Below are 16,367 nucleotides of genomic sequence, written 5' to 3'. Positions count from 1 at the left end.
GTTACTGGCAAAGCATTATGCTCATGTTAGGCATTGTTTAGTTTATCCCAAAATCTAAAAACTTTTTACGATTTCTGTCACATCGAATCTTGAGACACATACATGGAGCATTAGATATAGATTAAAAAATGACTATTTATATAATTTACCTGTAATTTACGAGACGAATCTTTTGAGCCTAGTTAGTCTATGATTAAACAATAATTAATAAATTCAAACAAAAGTGCTATAGTAGCCAAAACAAAAAAATTTCGTGAACTAAACAAGGCCTAGTGTTGTGAACAAAATTCACGATCAACATCAATGTGCAATCTAATGATTTGCTGCAAATCAGGGGCATACAGAGTGAGAATTTTAGAGCAGTTGGTAATAATACATCATGAACTGAACACTTAACTACATGGCTCAGCAGCCAAATTGTATACGGCCAAATCAAGTCTGTCGCGGCCCTGTCAAATCTCCTGATAAGATAACCATTGGAAACCAAATTGTGAAAGTATTGCAGTCAAATTGCATGTTCTTGCTATTCCTTCGGCCGAGGAAGCCAGAGGAGGTTAGAGCTTGGAGACGTGAAGAGTAAGGTCTTGTTTAGTTCGCAAAAATTTTCAAGATTTCCCGTCAAATCGAATCTTTGGTCGTATGTATGGAGCATTAAATATAAACGAAAATAAAAACTAACTGCACAGTTTACATGTAATTTGTGAGATGAATCTTTTGAGCCTAGTTACTCCGTGATTGGACAATGTTTGTCAAATAAAAACGTACAGTAGCAAAAAACAAATTTTTTTGCGAACTGAACAAGGCCTAATATAATCACGTACAAGTAGTGCCCGAACCGACTGTGTCTAGTGGTCAGGATCCTTTGCATCTGTTGTAGGGTCTGCAGCCACAGGTCGTCAGCCTTGATACATACAGCAAAGAAAAGTAGCAGGATTTAGGCACCGTATTCACATGCTCTCTACTTCTCTAGTTCATCCGTCCTCAAAAAATACATATCTCACTTGCTTATCGAGAAATCAAACCTTTTTAAGTTTGATTGGGTTTATAAAAGATATTACCAACATTAATAGGTCAAAATAAGTCTACTATAAAAATTACATGACTAATGTACTCAAATTTAATTTTTTTTGGCTCCATTCCTACAGGGTCCTGTTTCACTGGTCAAAATGCAATATAGTGCATGATCGGGTTTAGAATAGATAGCCGTATCATTAAGAGGTAAACTCTAAAGTAATTATGATTATCTAGTGCCACTAAGTGAGGACTAACCATGTATTTGCATTAGACCTAGTGATGTGGTGAGAAAAGCAAGTGAAAATCTTTTGAAAATGTTTCTTTTTCCGAAATGCTAACTCATTGTTAAAGGTGCATGATTCCTATATGGGAATCCATTTTGAGTTAGTTTGAAAAAAGTTTGAGAAATATTGTTGGTGCAATCTTTCTACATTTATAGGATCCCTTCGGTAGGGTGCCAAAGTGGTGCACTAGAGGTATTCTCTAGCAAGGGGCAGAGAGGGGTGAAGGGGTCATTAGAGTTCTCCGGTGAAGCCACCGGAAAAGTTACTAGAGCTTCATTTAACCTGTTGCTGACTATTAAGTGTTTGGACAACCACATTACTTTATGTTGCTTACGCACTAGAGAGGTAGCATTGGAGCTTACTAATCGTACCAGTTGACAACATGGCCTTTGCAAATGGGGGCACTAGAGTGCTCCGGAGGTTAACTCTAAAAAGGATTTCTCAACATAGCTCTAGGCCTCAATGTTCACCAAAATTCTTTGGTACTTGCACCGGAGAAGCCATTAGAGTGATATGCAATAATGACTAGATGAAGTAGCCATTGGAGATTGTCGGTGTGGGAACTCTGAAGCTCATCGGAGCTATCCGGTGAGTATATTTTGTACACAGTTAGATTGTAACGGCTAGTTCTTGAGAATGACTTATAAATAGAAGGTTTACTCGTGCTTGAGGGTTCTCTTGGCACTCCATTCAGATACTAGCACCTATTAGAGTTTAAGAACAATGCTCTAGTCACGTAAGTGCATTAGAGATTGCATTTGAGTGAGGTTAGGAATAATCTAGTTCATTGCTTTGAGAGTTAGCATCTTTGTGTTGGGGGCTCCAGACGGTGATTTGTAAGAGGTTGTGCTTATCCTCATGTAGATTGTAAAGAGCAAATTTATTAGAATCAAGGCCTGTTAGAGTGTCTTGTTGACTAGTTTATATGTGAGCACCCATATCGGAGTCAAAGGTTGAGGCTTTGCTAGGCGTACCCAAAACTATTCCTTAGATGCCCTTTTTAGTAGTATATATTAACTTTATAACTTTTAGCACGCTCGGGAGACCCTTCTTTTTAATACTCCTATATGGATATAATACTCTCTTTTCCAAAACCTCCCTCTCCCTCATCACTTTCTAAGGAGTCAAAAAATTAAGTTTAGATAGGTTTATAAAAATAGTATCAATATTTATACCTTTAAATAAGTTTATTATAAAAATATATTTTTTTAGACCAAAGGTTTTATCCTTACTTATATTAAAAGCATAGAAAGTATCTGCTAGGATTGCTAGAAAAACGTTCAGATAAATAACCGAAATAGAGTTTATAATTAGCTACAGGCACTGAAAATAGAGAGAAAAGCAGGGAGCAGTCGAGCTATGTCTGTGGTTGACAACACATCCAGAAAACCTCTATTGTTGTCCAGCTCCAGCATCGCCATCTTACATAAAGCTTCTATTCCGCCGCAGTCACCAAGTAATGCCTTGTTTAGTTTATGTTTTTTTTTAAATTTGGCTATCGTAGCATTTTTTGTTTATTTAGTAATTAATATCTAATTATGGATTAATTAAATTTAAAAGATTTGTTTTTTTAAATTACATATAAACTGTGTAATTAGATTTTTTATCTATATTTAATGTTTCATGTATGCGTTTAAAGATTCGATATAATGAGGTGAAAAGAATTTTTTTGAACTAAACAGGGCCTAAGAGCTTGTTCACTGGTCTGCAAAGCCATAGCTAAAAGTACTCTTTGTGGATTTATTATGAGAGAAAAACACTGTTGGCTGACAAAAGAAACTACGCTTATAAGATGAGTTAAGGGGAGTCCCAATGATAAAAACTACATATAGTTTCTATACTTATTAATTTCTATAGATATTATATATAGAAATCATGGTCATAATAGATAGTTTCTACAGAATAATTTTTTATCCAATCATATTTATTCTCTCTCCATTCTCAACCAATTATATCACTTCATGTCTTGGATCTCGTGTAGATATGGTTTCTAACTTAGACCCGGTTTCTATGATTTTTACTCTTTCTTTAGGAACTACGTTGCCAACATCAGTAAAATGCTTAGATGATACTATAATAAATGTCTATAGAAACTATGATGGTTTCTGCATTGAGAGTGCTCTAGTAGAGCCAACATAGATAGCCAACGCCGCAGAAGATCCAGCCATCCAAGGCAGCAAGAAGCAACAGCACCTCAAGAATCTTTACCCTTCCCACTTCCGAGCTCCTTGTCGCAATTCTCTCTCGAGAAATTTCAATATTTAGGACTCAATTCGCACGCCTATCAAGATTTAGGACTCAGTTCGTCTGCCTTTCAAAAAATAGGACTGAACATGCGAATTGCTTCAAGATTTAGGATTTCAGACATTTTCAGTTATTTCTATTTTTCTAAAATGTTTTCATCTCTACCTGGCACCTAAAATGACCAGAGTGTCCCTTGCATCTAATCGAGAAGGTTGCCCTGTACCCCGGACATCGCCATTCACATGAGCAAGCCACACGGGTTCAGCTACAAGAGTGGTTGGCGTTGCTGGTGATGCTGCAGGCGTTGCACCACGCAAGAGCCGCATCGACATGGTGTCCGGGACCCGTGTGCGCACGCACTTTGCCCGACCCAACTGCCGAGCCTCCTCTTAGGGTCCAGCCGAAACCCTAGCCTGCTGCAGCTTGAGCGCAGGGCAGGCCGGCGGATGGGGATGGCGGCGGACTGGAGGGCAAGGGAAGAGGGGGAGGGCGGCGGAGAGAGAGGGCGGTGGAGGGCCGGAGGCCGCTGGCCGGCGATGGAGCACCAGCGAAGGTCCGGCGGACGGCAAGCGTCGCGCTCACGCGACCGAGAGTCGCGGCTGCGACGGATCGAAGAGGAAAGTAGCGTATGAAGGAACAGGAAGATGTTTTAGATGCAAAGGGCACTTTGGTCATTTTAGGTGCCAGAGAGAGGTGAAAACGTTTCAGAAAAAATATAAATGACTGAAAATGCCTGAAATCCTAAATCTTGAAGCAATTCGCATGTTCAGTTCTATTTTTTGAAAAGGCAGACGAATTCAGTCCTAAATCTTGAGAGGCATGCAAATTGAGTCCTAAATATTAAAATTTGTCTCGAGAAATTTCAATATTTAGGACTCAATTCGCACGGCTATCAAGATTTAGGACTCAGTTCGTCTGCCCTCTCAAAAAAAAATAGGACTCACCAGTCACTGCCGCAGTGCCGCGCCACTTTCCCCACGCCCCTTCCTCTTCGCCGCCGCCTCCCGGGAGTCGAAACCCTAGCCAGCCAGCTCATGGCCGGGGCGGCGGCTGTGGCGCTGATGGTCGCGGCGGCGGCGGTGCTGTCGCCTGCCTACGTGGCGTTGGCGTCCAACTCGGAGGGCGATGCGCTCTACGCCCTGCGGCGCGCGCTCGCGGACCCCCGAGGCGTGCTCCAGAGCTGGGACCCCACGCTCGTCAACCCCTGCACCTGGTTCCACGTCACCTGCAACCGCGACAGCCGCGTCACCCGCGTGTGAGCTCCCTGCCCCCCCCCCCCCCCCCCCCCCCCTCCTCGGTTCCCTGACATCGCACGCGGCACGCCCGGTGTGCTCCTGTTAATCTTGGTTCCGTTGTTGAATGTGCTTGCAAATAGTAATGCTACTGAGTTTGTAGGCTCATACTATGTTTGCTTGACGCGGCGCTCATGTTCCTGCGAGTTCTGTGATAGAGCTAAGCATTAACCAACCCAATAAATTTTGGCTGAGTGACTGGCCACTTGTTTGTCAATATACTCCTTAGGGCCCTGGACCTCCTTGTCTTCTGACATTTTTGCCCCTTTGGAAAAAAAACACTAACTTTAATGGCTAGATGCTAGTCAAATGGTGATTTTACCCTCACTATAATTGTCAAAAGTATGCTCAGCTAGATAGTTTTTTCTTGTATGTTGGTTCAAGCTCTTCTGTAATCACACGCTCATGGCATGATTATAGAATGATGCTGATGCAAACTGTAGCTTTGGGTTTACTTGTTGCTTGATGCTGCCACTTTCATTGTGCACATAAATTGCCTACTGCTGCATTATCAGGTCCAAAGGCTGCTATCATATATTTTGGATTGCTGAAAGCAATTGCTTCATGGAAACAGTTTCATTTAATGCAGCTTTCATATGACATCATTTCTCTGTTGCAAACTAGGAACTAGCACCTTCTTTTTTGGTTTGTGTTCTAATGACTACTGGGATCAATGTATTAGTTAGTTTTCTCTTTAAGAAATGACCAGACACTGTGACACATCATTGTGCTGTCTATACAAGTTATATCATATATAGTACATCACCATGTTTATATGCCTGGGTCACTAAATTTGTCATACAAAAATTTGAACACCGTGCAGTAGAAATGTATAATTAAGCATCAGCTACTTGTATGCTTTCTATCTAACAGTATGGTACTAGGGTGTATGGAACAGCTGTGCTGCTGCTGACAGAATCTGTCTTAACGTACCAACAAATTGCCTCCATGCTCCTAATTGACATATTATGGATTTTCCCACTCAAATAATGCTGGGTCAACCAGCCACATGTATTTGTCTCTGTATTTATCTGTATGAAATGAGTATGACATGACCACTGGCTATATTCTATTTCTTTCATTAAGTACATTTCTTTCTGACACACATATATCTTGTAGGGATTTGGGTAACTCAAATTTGTCAGGCAATCTTGTTCCTGAGCTGGGCCACCTTGAGCACCTGCAATATCTGTAAGTCTGTCAAAACATTACTTTTTCTTTTACAGTCAAGGTGTGCATAAAGTTGATTTGCAAAATAAAATAAAATACAATAAAAAATGCTATGACAACAGATAAACAAGAAAATGTCATGGTCAATTTGCATTTGATGGCGAGTGACGAATATAGTTTCAGTTCCTTGACATGTCAGAAGTGTAACTAGCTTAATCCTTCTTCCATGGTTTCATTTGTATTTCCCATTTTCCCTCATGCAACTTTGCTCATAGATTTTTTTAGTCATGTAAGGAGAATTAACATATGCATATATGATTTATGTGTAAGCTGTGAAGGGTTCCTACTGAGATTTGTGCTAGAGATCAGTTATTAGTGAAGTTCATTTAAATAGATTTTGTAGTAGGCTCTGTTTTTTTTAAAAGAGCACTTCTCATGGTCTCACATCAACTAGATTATCATGATTGGATGTCGAAACCTTCTTAAATTCACTGTAGCTAGTGATTTGGAATTGGAACTTGTCATACTGTTGTTGCTATGCTAACACACTGCCTCCACCAGCAAAAGAACTGATTGAATATTTGAGAACTGTCCATCTATAACTTATATTTCAATTCATTGTGTAAAAATTGCACAATAAGTCTAATTAAGGGAAAATTATACTAACTGATACTTTATTGTTCCTTATCTGTGGTAGGTGTGGGGTTACATAGGATATTCTATTACAAGATATGTCTTATTACATCATATTCCACTATGATAATTCCTTTATGAAGGGCAGTAGAAAAGCACTGTAGCTCTTAATTTTGAACTTTAATGAGAAATGCTGCTGATATTTGATAGCAGAGAAAGTAAACCAATTTGAGAAGCTGGCAAAATGTCATGTATTTTGTAACATGAATGCAGTACTACCGGTAGTAGCACAAAAAACTTCCATTTGCCCCGTCATGTCTGCAGTTCTGGTACATGGGCATTGTTCAGTCCCATTTGTGGAAACCAGATGTGTAAAACAGACACTTCACTAGTTTTTCCATGAATTGTTTGTTTACAGCTATTGTCATCTGATATTTCATTACTCGCCTTTAGGTGGTGCATTGATACAGAAACAGTTTCATCATGTTTTATTGTATATATGCTAATCTTTTAGTTAATCCTCTCACACTGCACTGATCATCCATTAAATCCTGAATAGTGTTTCAAAATCCATTGTAGTTGAAATTTGCATTGGTATAAGTGCTCTGACATCATTCTTAAATCTTTGTTGTTGCAGAGAACTCTACAAAAATAATATTCAGGGCACTGTCCCAGCTGAGCTTGGGAATCTGAAGAGCCTTATCAGTTTGGACCTGTATAACAACAACATCACAGGGACCATACCAAAAGAACTTGGCAAGCTAAAATCCTTAGTGTTCCTGTGAGAACTGATACTTTATTCTACCGCAATGCAACCATACCTTCTATAATTACAGTCTGTGGCACCCTGTTTCATTTTAATCAATGTCTTATGTCATCTTTTCACGTTCTTACATTGTAGGCGACTTAATGATAACCGCTTGACTGGTCCAGTTCCACGGGAACTGACAAAAATCTCTAACCTCAAAGTGATGTAAGTCTTTCAGCTTCCTGTTATCTATTTGCTGAATTGCATGTTTTTCTTTACATGGTAATAACTTCATCCTGTGTGTGCATGCTTCCAGAGATGTCTCAAACAATGATCTTTGCGGCACAATCCCAACTAGTGGGCCTTTTGAACACATACCATTGAGCAAGTATGATCTACAGACTCCTTGTAAATTTACTATTAAATACTGATTTTCGTGCTTCCTGTCTTTCTGCATATTCTTCATTCTTCATATATTTTAGAGAACGAGGACCATTAGCATGTAGCCATGCTATTCCGACAACCTTAAACTAATGCCACTTGAATTTACAAAATCGTTTTATGAGGAACCTCAATTAAGTTTATGTCTGATATGAGGTTTGCAGATATCTTTTATGTTTCTGAATGTTAGATAGAAAATATACTCAGCTTCTACTGTTATCTTTCATGGATTATACCATCTGTGCTGCAGTATCAGACTTAGATATATAATGATTGTCCAATTTATTTATTTATATGCCAAATGAAGTTTAGGTAACACATAATATGGTTTATGGAGTGTTTATTTCTTTTGATTTCTTGAGGACACATATGGACTAGTTTCCACTTGCTCACTTGGCCGCTGTCAGATAGCTGTAATGTGATTATGTGAAACTTTACGAATCACTCCAATAATTGACTTATCTAGTTATCTATATGCAAAACAAGATAAGCAAAACAAAGGTGTCCTACCCGTCATCTTTTCTAAACCAGTCTTACCTCACTGCAGCTTCGACAATAATCCAAGGATGGAAGGCCCAGAGCTACAAGGGCTTGCAACATATGACACAAACTGTTGAAGGCGCCAAGCAGCTCATGGCACACGTGACATGGACATCAGCGGATCAAAACTTTATTGGAGCATCTGGTAGGAAAGCATGCCAGATTGCCAGGTAGCCTGGTATTGGTAGCCTGTAGCGTGCCTGCAAGTAAAAAAGCTGGATGGCAAGTGGCAACTCACGCCTTGTAAATAGTCTTATCAAAGTCTTGTATCTGAGTTGAGACCTCTTGGACTGATGTACCGTATGGTTTATCTATGAACTGGAACCGTGTAAAATGCCATGTGCCAGTTGATTTTTGCTTTGGTCTGTAATGCTTCCCTTCGGGATAGGATAGATACTGTACTTCATCTTTGAGGAACTCATATGTTGTTTGGCTGATAAGCCATGGCAGAAAGTATTGTTGGCTGATTTTTTTACAGAGAAAAACACTGCTAAATGACTGGCAGATTCGGCTTATAAGCTTAAGCGAACAGGCTTGCCATAGTAAAAACTGAGACTGCAAATAGATAAATATTCATCAAATGTTTGCATTAGTAGTAGCCCCTTCCCCAGATTTCCTTATTTTGATCTGCGTCGGGCTGTTACAGGAACAAAGCTATTCAAGAGGAAAAAATTGTACAAGTCAGAAAAGACTACTGTGTATGATGAAACTTTCTACTATGCTGTACATGATACCTATGCTAACACAATATACAGTGCATGTCCGGAAGGGGTGCATCGCTCAACTCATCTATGCTTCACCTGGTCTCGTGCTGGGATGTGAAGACTTGATACTTCTCGTGCTTGGCATTGCATGTATTGACATTAGAATCATGTTGCCTCATCCAAGAGCTGAGCTGGACGATGACACATTTGTTATCTTGAAGTGTATTGTGTCCAGGGGTTAAGTTGTTGCTCCGAAATGAATTTCACTTCTGAACTGTAAGCACACTATGTACACTCTTCAATCAAGAATCTTCTCGCCAGTTGAGAATACATTCCATACCAAAGTCCCTACCAGGTAAAGCACCACTGATAACTCGAATACGTTATCCCAAGAACCTGCAATGTTTTAGGAGGTGGAGTTCGTCAAGCGAACTGGGATTTAAAAATTGGTTGACGAGAGTGAGATTAGGCCATACCATGCTGCAAGATGTATCCTGTTGCTGCTGTGCCAAATACACCAGCTAAGACCCCAGCCGTGTTGGAAAGACCAAGCAATACACCCTGAAAGACAGAAGGAGACCAAAGATTAGTGCCTCATGGATTCAGTTACATTTAGGGTAAAGTCCAATTTTCAACCTTCAACTACCACGGCAAAGTCCAATTTTGCACACAACAATAGAGAGGTTATAAATTTTGCACGAAATAAGACGTTCTATAGAACATGGAGGAAGAGATTACTGCATATCGAGGGCCTATATCTTGATGGTTTGAGTACAGACCAGACTGCGAGAATGCATCAGTTCCCTGCCATGGAATAAACATAATGCAACCGACATGCTATGCTCAGAACACAATGGTAAATCTTAAAGAAAGGTTGTTATATGAAACTATGTGTTCTCTCACCCTAAAGATGGCCAATATGGATAATTACCTGGCTACAAGCCATGCATAAAACTGCCATGGCAGGCGAGTCGACATGGCTTAGTTGAGTTAGAAAAAATGCTGGCCCCAAGAATCCGATTGATTGCATGATCTGTCAAACGTGAAAATACATGACACAATGGAAAGAAAATTCTTCAGTATGCGTGAGAAAAGAAATTTCACCAGGCCACTGGATGAAATTTCATCACCCAGAATGCATAGTAATTACTAACTTTTTCCATCATACAGTTTCAGTTTGATGGTTCCATGTGGAGCATAAAATTCAGAATTTGTCTAAAATCTGGTGCCCAATTTTACGAAGTTGAAGACAAGGGAGCACTTTACCTTCCGAACAGTTGTCACAGATACTCCTCTACTGACAAGTGTGTCTGCAATCCAACCACCAACATTTGCAGAAACTGCCATCGTGAACCAGGGAAGAACACAGACAAGGCCCGATTCCATGAGGTTGAATTTCAGAACCTATTTTCAAAGCATCTTTTTAATGCACGAACGGTAAAAGTCCATGATCTAAAGGTGGAAAATTTGATGTTTGGTGTTACCTGGTTGTAGTATGTGGGCATCCATGTGAGCAAAATGAAAGTTCCCCAGTTATGGCAGAAATGAGAAACTATAAGTGCCCAAACAGGCGGTTTTGATAATATCAATCTCCATGGAATTGTTTTAACAGGCTCGCCTGCTGTGCTCTGACTAGCAATAAGCTTCTTTTCTGCAGCGCTGATTCCAGGATCTTCAAGTGGGGAACTATATGCCTTAAAAAGAAAAGTGCAATAAAATTCAAAGATGACACAATGAGATCAGAGGACAATATTTGCATTACCGGAAGAATTTCATATATATAATGCAACACCTGAAGATAAGAATACCTTGGTTGCCCATGTCGTGACCCAAACAGCCCCTAGGGACCCGAATGAATAGAAGACTGATGGCCATCCGAACTTATGTATCAGCAAGGGGGAAAATGCAAGTCCTGTAACTGACCCAAGGTACATTCCACTATACACAAGAGCCAATGATCTGCTCCTCTCTGATACAGGAACCCATTTCGAAAGAATATTGTTCATTGCAGGCATGGCAACCCCCTGAGGTAAGAATGTATATGTTTTATCAGACAAGTGTATCGATGATGTAAATAACAAAACATGCAGGTTTAAGCAACTGAAAGAAGTTCATCAATTGTCATAGCTGGGCAAGGGTAGGATGAGTTCTCAACAATGAGAGAACAGGACTGCAGGAGTGCATAGCTCCCTGTGAATCTAACTTTCAAAGGTCTACAACCACTAACTTAAGCATAACAATCATTTTAAGGAAGCAAAGGTAATTCCTTCAGGCAAAAGGAAGAAGCCTAGGGGAGAAGTCACTCTACATTGAACTGTACTATCATTCATACCCTCAATAAGTTTATAAACTTGGATGGTAGAGGAGTTGGTGAGTTGCTAATCAAGGCTCACCTCACCGATTCCCATGAAAGCCCGCACAACAAGAAGAAATGGCAAGCCAAGCTTTGCTGCAACAGGAGTAAGAGCCGTAGCTATGGACCACCAAACCACACCAAAACCAAGGACAGTCTTTCCTCCAACAGTATCTGCCCATATTCCTCCAGCTATCTGCAATGAAAACGGGGCTATGTGTTTTTACTCCTAATACAGACTTGTCGCACGAAGCAAGAGTTTCTGTTACCGACCTGAGTTAGGAGGTAGCCCCAGAAGAAAGATGACTGGATGAGACCAACAGTCTGTGGGTTCCAACCATACTCTGCGGACATAGGCAGAATAGCAATGCTCATATTTACCTGCAAATGATGGTAATATAAATGTCTCACAAACGAAGTGATACTACAGTTCATGCACTCCTTGGAAACAACTGCAAAACATTTTACCATTGGTTTGCAGTTGCTGTTAGTGACAACAGGTACAGGCATAAAACTAGAAGTATTCTATATATGGCAGCAAGGGCTGGAATGGGTTGGGGACTTGTACATGCCATGAACAGGACAACAAGTTGGCGCACACTAGTTACAATGGGTGGTTGATTTACCAAGGCACTTGGTTATCTGAAGATCATAGAATCACCTCTCAGCTTTGAATAAGTGAGGTAAATAAACAAAGGACACCGTCTTTGCAGAACACTATATATATACTCAAGGCAAGCACTCGAAACAGTGAAATTCAAGTTAGTGCCGGATTCTAGAACATGCATGATGCATCCTACTGGCTTGACCGCTTGATCAGTTGTGGGGCACTATCATGCGAAGCAGGCGATATACTTAGTAAGAAGTGCAGAGAGCAGGGGTAGGTAGCAGCACCCCAGCAGTGACACCTACGCGGTCCATGTTGCAGAGCAGGAATGCAGAGAAGCAGAGGAAGACGATGGCCCAACGCTTGGGGAACTGTCCCTGCTCCTCCTCCTCCTCCTCCGCCGCCGCCGCCGCCGTCGGCGCCTCGGAGAGCAGAAGCCTCCTGACCGACGCCAGCAGCGCCCCGGTGTCTCCACCGCTCCCGGCCGCGTGCGGATCGTGGTCGTCATCGCGGCCGCGGCGCCTTCGCGGAGGTGTCTCCGGCTCCACGTCCGCCCCCCGCAGCGCCCGCGTCCTGGCCCTGCCCCCGGCCCGGACCCGCGGCGAGCCGCCGCGCAGGCGGAACGGCGGCGCGGGGCAGGAGAGCGGAAGCAGGTGGAGGAGCATGGCTGCTGCAGAAGGAGGGGCAGGCGTGTTCGCGCGGGCGGGCGGTGAGCAAGCGGCGCACGCGAAGCTCCCGGTGGTGGCGGAGATTTTTTTTTTTGTGCCCCCTCCTCCTCCTCCTCCTCTTCCTCTCTCGAGCTGTAGCGGTGCCGCGTGGTGGTGGCGATAGGCAGGTCGAGCGCGCGCGCGGGCGGGCTGCGATTCTTCGGAGCGGAGCGGGGGCGGGGGTGTGGTGTGGCCGACTTGGCCGCCGCGGCCGCCTCGGGATACGAATGGCTATCGCGCGCCGGGCAAGGCTCGGGAATCTGGGTGCCTCGTTATATCTGCCTACCTGGCGGCTGACGCGTGTGTTTTTTGGCGTTGGGCCTCGTCTATCTGTCTGCTGGAGATGCCGGTGGGCCGTTACCGGGCTGTTGGACCAAGAAACCACTGGGCCGTGTCGGTGGGGAAGGTTCTTTCGCGACCGGGATTGTGTCCATTTGTTATTAAGAGGAAGAGAAAAAAAGGTATACAAACCTGTCACGAGAAAGGTAAAGGCGAGTAGCCTTGGCACCTGCAAGAGAGACCTACTGCTACTGGGATACAAGAAAGTCGATTACAAAATAACCAGATTTTGCGACTACAACGCTTGTAGAGCCGTCAGCGGCGCAAACCCCGCGGCCGCCCACTCTTCCCCCTCTGTGGTGATTGCGGCGACGACGTCGTGCGCAGATGATGACGTGCGCCCAAAAACCTTTGTGTTGCGCTCCTTCCACAACAGCCAAGAAATCAGTAGTAGCAAGCTGTCAAAGAGCGGTCGTGATGCCTTGTCGATCCGCTTCCGCTGGTCAATCCACCAAACACCTAGATCATGGTCACTAGACGACATTAGATCGACCAGTTGGAGGCAGGCCAGCACGCCGAGGCAAACCTGACGAGCAAAGACACAGGCTAGAAACAAATGGCTCGCCGTCTCCACATGTTGATCACATAGCGCACACGCATCATTGTTTTGCAATCCATGGCATTTGCGGTGTTCAGCGGTCCAAAGCCTCCGAGGAGCGCCAACCAGAAGAACATTTAAACCTCCGGCGGTGCCTTGGTCCGCCATAGTTCTCCCGCACCGAGCAGCTCAGTGGATTCAACAAAGAAGGCACGATATGTCGAGGATGCTGAGTATGCACCGTCCGCTAACCACTTCCAGACGAAGCGATCCGACTGTAGAGCCTGGAGCTCGACTGAGCGCAGGAGCTCCCATACTTTTAGGTAGTCCCACACCACCTGCACAGTTACAGCACCAGTGACATCACGTGCCCATTGGTTGTCGATCATGGCGTCTCTGAGCACATGCTTCCTCCCAACGCGCGATGTTGCCACAAATAGGGACGACACAAAATTGTTGAGTGGCCCGACCGACACCCAATTGTCGGTTAGGCCAGCTCTATAATTTGAAGGGCCCTTGGACAAGCATAAGATAAGAGCTCGTTGAATGAGAGCATGTCTGGTGTTCACCATCATTGCTGGTTGCATCGTCTCGTGGTCGCGGTGCCACAACGAGCTGGTGAGTCTGCGACTTGGCAACTAGCATCAACCGTTACCGACTTGGCATGTGTGCATTGATGCCTCGATCAATCGATGGAAGAGATTTAGGAGAGAATAGGAAGACCTTGTTTAGTTCACGATTTTTTTGGATTTGCCTATTGTAGCAGTTTTGTTTTATTTAACAATTAGTGTCCAATCATGGACTAATTAGGCTTAAAAGATTCCTCTAGTCTCTTGACTTTGCTACCTGTGCTCTAATACTTCCAAGTTACATACAATAGTAAGATTAGAAGAGGCCTACCGTGGGCTTTTAAAGATGATATGCGGTAGTTATGCTAAATAAAAAATTATATATACTAATTATCTATATGATCTTGGGCCCCCTAGCTCTATGGGCCCGCGGCAGTCGCACTGCCTGCCCACCCCCTAGAGCCGGGCCTGATTGTCGGTCCACATGCGCATAGATGTGCCATTACCAACCACCATTGAAATGCTCGCCGCGCACATTGAGGCGATGTTGGGTTCTGTACGCGACAGCAGTGACGCCCAGTAGCGCAGGTATATTAACCCAAGACCACCAAGCTCCGGCTCCGAACGTGAAAGCCATTCCCATCTTAGCCTTAGCGCATAGCCAAAAACCCGCAGGTATATTAACCCAAGACCACCAAGCTCCATTGGCTGACACACCAAAGGCCAAGCTAAATGACATTTCCCGCCACTGCAAGAGTCATTGCTAGTCCAGATGAACGCACGTCTTCTCTTATCAATATGAGAGATGGTCCATGGTGATAGACAACAGGCAATGCTCAGGTGGATGGGGATGGTTGATAAAGTGGCTCTGGTTAGGGTGACCCTCCCAACGTTTGTTAGTAGCCCTGCATTCCAAGTTAGAATTCTTGCTGCGACGGCGTCGATCAGAGGTTGTTCATCAGCACGGCTCATACGTTTTAGCGACAAAAAGACGCCAAGGTATCTGCACGGGAAGTTTGACACCGTGCATGGAAAAACCAACTAGTGCCTGTGATCATTTCATCGTCATAGCAGATAGGCATCGCGACACATTTCTCACTTGCAAGCCCTGAGGCACCCGCGAACAGCTGAAGGATCTGCATGAGGCACACATTTCTCGGTGGGGAAGGTTCATGTAGGCGGTGGTGATGTGGGCGAGGGAGAGCAGGAAGCACCGCCACGAGGGGTGGTGCCCCGGCTGCAGTCTCAACGACGCCAAGACCAGGACCAGCGTCTCCTACCTCTATTAGAAATCACCTTCTTGCTTGCACATGAACACAGGAGAGAACCGAACATAGAGTTAGGGAGGAATGAGGAGCTCTGAATTCATTCACTTTGTTACTGCCGTCTATACAAATGAAGAGGGTAAACCCCCCTATTAGCCGGTGAGCATGGATTCCCGGCACGTGAATCGAGACTCACCTAAGGCCTTGTTTAGTTCCCAAAAAAATTTGCAAAATTTTTCAGATTCTCCGTCGCATCGAATCTTTAGACGCATGCATGGAGTATTAAATATAGACGAAAATAAAAACTAATTGCACAGTTTGATCGGAATTGACGAGACGAATCTTTTAAGCCTAGTTAGTCTATGATTGGACAATATTTATCAAATACAAACGAAAATGTTACAGTACCTATTTTGCAAAATATTTTGTAACTGAACAAGGCCTAAATTTGATATACTCTCTATTAAATTTCACGCAGATCGAGATTCACTTGAGGTCATCATTGGGTTTCTTATTGGGTTCCTCATTGGATTTCACCACTATTCACTGTAGCAAAAACGCTTTTGAAATCGCTTAAGGGAGGTAAAATACACGGTTTGAAAAGTTGAGGGAGATAATTTGCCCAGTTTTAGAATTGAGGGAGGAAAAGTAAACTTTCATGAAAGTTAGGGGAGGAAAAGCAGACTTTTTTTCTTTCATTTAATAATACGATACGACATGTGTGGCCGCGAGATGTGTTCCATCATCATATATCTCTACTATAATTGACCTAACAAAATTATGTTTGGTCCACCAAAGAAAATATCTCATGCTGAGAGCCTTAATCATTGTGTATCTAGAAAATCATACGCAATATTTTGTCTCTATTAAAATCAAACATCTCAAAACCAATCAACATAGGAGTACATGCATTGAAGGT

At 43.1% G+C, this 16,367-nt stretch overlaps 2 protein-coding genes across 2 annotated transcripts; one reads left to right on the top strand and one right to left on the bottom strand.

Moving 5' to 3' along the window:
* On the top strand, positions 4,445-8,841 carry LOC8054677 (leucine-rich repeat protein 1). The gene is made up of 6 exons (XM_021456731.1): positions 4,445-4,797; positions 5,954-6,025; positions 7,275-7,418; positions 7,539-7,610; positions 7,702-7,773; positions 8,374-8,841. The coding sequence occupies exons 1-6, from the start codon at positions 4,577-4,579 to the stop codon at positions 8,441-8,443; spliced, it is 651 nt and encodes a 216-aa protein (XP_021312406.1). The 5' UTR covers positions 4,445-4,576; the 3' UTR covers positions 8,444-8,841.
* On the bottom strand, positions 8,907-12,963 carry LOC8078115 (probable anion transporter 1, chloroplastic). Its single transcript, XM_002455424.2, has 10 exons — positions 12,336-12,963; positions 11,697-11,804; positions 11,464-11,619; positions 10,879-11,094; positions 10,555-10,764; positions 10,337-10,474; positions 10,002-10,103; positions 9,809-9,874; positions 9,547-9,631; positions 8,907-9,466 (listed from the first exon to the last, which is right to left on the bottom strand). The coding sequence occupies exons 1-10, from the start codon at positions 12,693-12,695 to the stop codon at positions 9,369-9,371; spliced, it is 1,539 nt and encodes a 512-aa protein (XP_002455469.1). The 5' UTR covers positions 12,696-12,963; the 3' UTR covers positions 8,907-9,368.

The sequence above is a fragment of the Sorghum bicolor genome, chromosome 3 (assembly GCF_000003195.3).
Source record: "Sorghum bicolor cultivar BTx623 chromosome 3, Sorghum_bicolor_NCBIv3, whole genome shotgun sequence".
In the NCBI taxonomy this organism is placed as follows: Eukaryota; Viridiplantae; Streptophyta; class Magnoliopsida; order Poales; family Poaceae; genus Sorghum; species Sorghum bicolor.
Note: the sequence above shows the minus strand (reverse complement) of the source record. Positions and strands in the feature narration are given on the sequence as shown.